Source organism: Pyxicephalus adspersus, chromosome 7 (genome assembly GCF_032062135.1).
Source record: "Pyxicephalus adspersus chromosome 7, UCB_Pads_2.0, whole genome shotgun sequence".
NCBI lineage: Eukaryota > Metazoa > Chordata > Amphibia > Anura > Pyxicephalidae > Pyxicephalus > Pyxicephalus adspersus.
The window spans coordinates 22,462,907-22,469,436 of record NC_092864.1 but is presented as its reverse complement, the minus strand read 5'-3'; the positions used below and the strand labels follow the sequence as shown (position 1 = coordinate 22,469,436).

The 6,530-nt window shown below is 40.7% G+C and overlaps 1 protein-coding gene across 1 annotated transcript in view; it reads right to left on the bottom strand.

The window, feature by feature from the left end:
• Positions 1 to 4,729, bottom strand: part of ADAP1 (ArfGAP with dual PH domains 1) — a 110,115-nt gene extending 105,386 nt beyond the window's left edge. The window contains exon 1 of the mRNA XM_072417821.1: positions 4,428 to 4,729. Within this exon, the coding sequence (XP_072273922.1) occupies positions 4,428 to 4,512 (85 nt within the window). The 5' untranslated portion in view covers positions 4,513 to 4,729. The remainder of the gene's footprint in view (positions 1 to 4,427) is intronic.
• Between the last annotated feature and the right edge of the window lie 1,801 nt (positions 4,730 to 6,530).

Here is a 6,530-nt window from a genome sequence, read left to right as displayed (position 1 = left end):
CCTTTGTGCACCATTCCACCCAACCTAACCAGCCACCAGACAGAAGGCACTTGGAGGACAGTCCTATAGAAGTCATGTTTGAAAACCTATGTTTTTCCCCCAGACAAGGTAATGTGTGTGATGCCTACCATGGAATTCCCTTCTACCTTTCCATAAACCAAACAGATTGTGTGCAAAGGTGGACAAGCACTAACACCTTTACCTGTGTGGTACATAAAAATGAAACCTTCATAGGCAAATCAAGCCTCATGCTTCAGTGATGTCAATCATTCAAGCTGGTTTTGTGTCTTTAGCATATACTATTGAACAAAGAAATAATTTCATGGTAAATATGACTGAAATAAGTAAATATGTTCTTTAAAGGGGGTTTCTGGTTTATTCTGAATCTGCTGATCTTCTTGCCCAGGTAGCTTGATTGATTAGGTATCTGCAATAACCTAGGCTTACTGTGTCTGTGAACACCTCCACCTCTATCACATCCATGGCACGTGCTTTATAAAGAAGTGATCTGTCGGCACATTTGTATGACAGCATGTTGGCAGATCCCAGGTGCTACTATTTTACATCTTATTGCAGACTTGGTGCTAAAGGTATCTGTCTAACATAACTATCAGGATGGCCTTACATGTGGGATAAACACATCAGCTTGGACTTGCCAAACACACACGTTGATGTGACACATGTCCCCAAAGTAAACCAAATCATGCCCTCATATCTGATCCCTCATATGTATGTCTGTGACTTACTTTATTCTCATACCAAGTCACAGTGAACAAGCAGACCTATTTTTCACTCATCTTTCCTGTTAGTTGTTAACAGCCAATTTCCACACCATCTAAGAAGTGTGACAACTAAGGCTTCTTGCACAGCATCTCCTCTTTCAATCAAACCACACTGTGTTGCCCGGTTTTAGAAAGTAACATTCCAAGTCTTCTCTTACAAAATACAGCTAATACAACTGTATCAGTCAGCAGATACTCCAATCTTCCCTATGCATAGAGCCACAGGGGGAGCTTGGGACCAGTCACTGGGTTGTCATTTAACCTCAGGTCACCATTCATTTACCAATCTGTTAAGAAAAAGACAATTCTTCAGATTTCAATAGGAAGGGACAAGATGAAAAGATCATTATCTTATGGGTTAGCCATATGAAATATAGGAACGAACATCATTATTACTGAAACATGAAATCAGCACTTTTCCGTGGCCATGGGCCAATGTACACCAAACAATTTATACAGTTACTCTTTAATTCACTTTACAGCTATGGTTGGTTGCGTCAACTTTTCTTACACGTATTACACCCAGGGAACCCATAATACAGGCCATGGGAAACCCCTTGCTTAAAACCATTTATTGGGGAACAGTTAGAAAAATGCACCTAGTATGGTTGACAAGGTGAAGATGCCTGCAGACAGGTAAAAAGATTACTGGTAATATGCCAATGGCTTTCCCAAGTGGAACTGGATCAGAACAATAAAGACACCAATATATGGGAATTTACTGGCTAAAGTTCAAGGAACCCCTGGAAACTTCTGGAGGAACCTTAAGATTCCACAAAACCCTGGTTGAAAGTGGTCCTGCCTTAAATAATTTAGCCATATTCTTTTACTTTACCAGGTCATATTAGATCGTTAGCCAACGGTTAAAAAAATGATTTACCAGAACCACTTTTAGTGTAAAATTAAACTTGCACATTGCGCTGTACACCTCTATGGGCTAACCCACACTGATAAGTGCCAGTGTGGTATAGCAAATGTTTTAACTCTGGTGCCACCTTTAAGAGCTATTATAAACCCCAGCGCTACCCAAGCCCAACCTGAGAGTTCTTGTCATTCAAAGAACAATGGATTTCCCTTAGGGTTAGCCAGGGATAGAGTATTACCTGCGAAGGTTAACATGTGCAATATGATACACTGGCACATATTGGTGTGATTGGAACCTAAAGGGTGCTATGATCCACAACTTCTGTTAGCTCGTGAAACCAACAGGTAGAAGTACTGCTCACAATTCATGAAGACGTGCCACTCAAAATTACTTTATATTAATGTAAAAATACAGATTTGGCTCAATCTGCTTGCCTTCAGGTTTAGGCTCCAAAGCTATTGTCTTTTCTATATGCACAAGATTAGATCATTTAGACCGAAAGAGTATTTTCCTAATATTTTGAAGGACTTCTGGTAGTCATGAGTTTTTTCCTCTTAAAGAGTCGATCCAAATGTTTTAGTTTTAGGTACATATGGCAGCTCGGAAATGGAGCTACAAGTAAAAGAAAACATGAAGTTTGTTTATAAAAGAACCTTAGCTCCCTGCTGCCATAAAAACTCTATTCTCTTTTTGTACACACAATGCATGGTACAGTGATGTGATGGAGTTACATCATCGGTGGCTGCCCACTGCCTAAAGAAAGAAGTTGTTAGTCCAGACAAAAAGGAAAACAATGGCAGCAGCAATCACTGAGAACTGGCAGAAGTTGTTGACCATCTGCTGCTGGAGGGGGAAAATTTAAAGCTAGGTGCCCTTTAAATCGATTGCTTCTTCTTCTTCCTATTATTATTATTATTATTATTATTAATAAACAGGATTTATATAGCGCCAACATATTACGCAGCACTGTACATTAAATTAGGGTTCCCACCCCACTGCAAAGGGTTATGTACTCATTTTTCTAAGGCTATTTAGATTAGAAGTAAAATTTACCTTAATCCTCACTCCCTCCAGCAAGTGCCACTCTCCTGTGCTACCCATCACTTAGAATTGTTGCCAGGGCCACAGTGCCATCTCTAATAGACACTAAAGGGGCGTCCAGACCTGCAGGAAGTTTATGAAGAGGCTGCAGGGGTCCAGTCTAGGGAAGAAGAGGGGAGCAACAGCTTCAACTTCCAACTGCGCAGGCCTGACATCAGGTGATTGGGAAAAAACTTGTGGATCTTACTGCGAATGCGTGAGATTGGCAATTTTCTCCTTATTGATGAAAGGGCGCCTTCTGCACATGCACGAGATGCACTTGTTCTCTACCCTTTTATGTAAAGTAAAAATGTTGAGTTTACGCTTTAAGCAATTTGTACCTCTCAGGTAATTTACAACTGATGCCAATCATCTTCTTGGCTATCTATAGGGGTGAATGTTTTCCAATGGCCAGCAATGTAGGAGGCATTCTTCCGAATACCCATCAAACTGAAGTACTGTGAGCTGTGGATATAGAAACCATACCAGGGGTTCCACGACTTGAAAGTTACTTCAAAGGGTTCACACAAAAAGGTAAAGAAACACTGCCCTAGACTAAACACTGCCCTAGACTGCAGTTTCCATTTACCTGGAGTTCAACTCCAATATAATGGATCCTAAATGTTACATTTGTTCCTATTTTATATAATAAAGACTAACACAATAGGTGTCTAAACACACTATTGCTATATAAACACCTAAATCTAAGGTCAGATTTGCAGTCTATAACTGTGTGGTTAGCAGCTCTTAGGTGCCCCTATATGCACCCGGGAGCAGAGTTTGGACTCAACTAAAAGCGTATGACGAACACTAACACACACACAAGTTGAGTTCAGTTGTGGATTGGTTCTCTGCATGGGACTATGGGCCATTTCCAATCCTCTAGCAATAACCCCAATGCAACTGCACTTGGGTCATATTCCCATTCAAGCCAATGGAAGTGGCTAGAAGCTACATATTGCATCCATGAACCACAAAATACTTCCCAACCACTCCCATACAATTGAATGGGAGCAGTTGGGAGTGCGGCTAAGCCTGCGGGCAACCATTGAGGTTTACCATGGATCTGAAGGAGCTCTAAAACATCATAATGTATCATCTTATAGAGATCATGAAACATCTCTTTAGAAATAGGATTATTGCATGAAGCCGCTTTGACAGGTGTGAGAATATTTATCTGCCCCAGGCAAGATATGTAAGACGTGTGTTAAATGAAATGTACTGCTGACACAAATACCAGCTATTTCTACAACCAGGAAAGTCCCTATTACAGGGAATAAAGAGGTGCTAGAGAAAAATCCCAAATAATGAAACTTCCAAACCGACATCTTTCCCTTGTTAGGCATAAAGTTTATCTTTGAAGAACTGTCCCTGGATTATTTTTATCTCAGGAGCTGTCCTTGGTTTTCGGCACTGACGGATCCTTAAAATCCCTTTATCTACTTGTATTAAGAAATATATATTGTATCTAGACTTTTTGGACCCTGAATAATCTCTTTATTTATTGGTTATTTAGTACCCAAAAAAAAGAATGCTGTGCTGTCAATTGCAAAGTATCCCTGGGAATTATTTTAGACTAGCCAATCACAGTCCACCTACCATAGTCCAAGTGCAGGGTTGAATAAAATAAGGACTAATCTGATTGGCTGTTGTGTTAGAATACCTGACACACAGACAATGGATGACATAAGTGTCCTTACCTGAAGCTCCACACTCAGCACACACAGTATTGCCAGGGTTGTGAGCCAGCTCCAGCAGGGCTCTCTTGTTCCTTTCTTCCGCCATAGCTATATCCTTTAATCTTCCTGTTATCTGTGCTCTCCTCACCCAGCCCGTACACTGACACAAGGGAGGGAGGTGCTGCTCATTGCTGCAGGTGCACAGGTCCCGAGCTGTCTGGCGTTATTCAGAGCCACAGAGCCGCCTCAGCTCCTCCTTTCCTCGCCCATTCAAACTGGACTCTGCTTTTATTAGCAAACCAATGACTTATTCTGGTTCCGCATTCCTCCAAATATTAACAAAGTAATGTGCTGATGTGCCGCTCACTGGCGCCACCTGCCGCCCACTGCGTGTAGCGCAGCCTCTGGGCTTTCTAGATATGCTGGACTTCCCAGTGCTAATACAAACGCAGAGCTTTACATCATTGCTATGCCCATATAAGGACTGGGGACTTCCTAGGCACCCCCAGAGGGGCTAGGTGTGATCATCACATGGGCTTTGCTTAGTATGGAGTGCCTCTTCTTTTCACTGCTGCATGGACAAAGATTTGTGCTCAAATAACATAAATACAGCTCAATTCTCAATTAAACTCAACATTTTCACTTTACATCAAAAGGTAGACAACCCTTATATGTTTGTATATTTTTTGTGCAATACCCTTTTTTTTAAATAAAAAAAAAATGTATCGTTCAAACGATCGCATCTATCGTGTGTACAATATCTGCGAACGATCGTGTCGTTATCTGTATGTACAGGATCGGTGCTTTACGATCGTTCGCAGATATCGTGCAGGATCGTTCGTCGTTCGTTTACCAACGATAATAATTGGAAGTGTGTACATAGCTTTAGTGTGCTGCCAGGCAGAATACATGGTACAAAATAACTACATATGTTACAATGTAATCTTTGTAGTCCTCTAAGACAGTGGTCGCCTACCTTTACGGACCTACAGACCGCTAAATGCATGTGAGGAGAACTGTGTGTCACTCAAAGGGGAAGAAACATCTTCCCCATAATGTCATGATGCCAGAACCCACCCACTCTCTCATCCCTATTACAGATGCCACAGGGTCACTTAAAAGGGAACCTAAACCACAACCAAAGAAAAAAATACGAATAATAATATGGGTCCCCAGGAGCCTATTGCCATAATTTGCAAGGGAGCACATCAAAGCAGACCCAACCTGGCAAATCAACTCCAGCACTGGAATGTCAGCTGTCCTTTCTGTCACCAGTGCTTTCAACTTCTCCTTCATCTCGTCTCTACAAATCATAGATTCATATACATATATATTTTTAATGGCAACAATATATTTAATGGCAAACATATATAAAAAGTTTGCTGGAAGGAAAAAGCCAGAATGTGCCCTACCCCCAACAAAAATAAAAGCTAGACAAATTTGTTTCACCACTTCTGTGTTTCCTTTGGTGGAAAAATGATATGATGAAATACAGAACTGCTAGTGACTATTAGCTGTGTTTTTCTCTGAATTTCTAAACAAGGCTTTATTTCACAACCTGACGGTTCAGCAACTTATACAGTACAACAGAAGGTTACTCTAACTTTATTTCTAGCTAACCCTTTTTCCAATGACAAGGGATGTGCTCCTGTATTTGAACCTGTAATTGTACTATATCCACTATTATTGGATAGAACGAGAAGCCTTGGGGTCTATCCTCTCATAAAGCTGTCGCACACTGTACAATATTTTTAACAGACTAAACATTAGTTACAATAAAAACAAACTTTAACATAAATCAATTAAAAATAAGGTCAATGTACCGATCAAACATTGATTGGGAATGTCTATTCTCTGCCCAACTGAGGACAACTCTACTCTACCACCTAACCACAACCCCACCATTGGTTTTGACAATTTACTGCTAATAATTAGGGAGCATTCCCATCAGCTAATGGATGTTAGGAGCTCTCCTCATTAATATACATTATCTTGGCACTGGGCAGTCAATCGGACTGCTTGATAGGTGCATGACCATTATGCCAGGGATACAATTAGGAAGATATTGTATTGTCATTGTATCAGATTGTGTCCCTATCGACCATTGTTTAACTAATATTACTG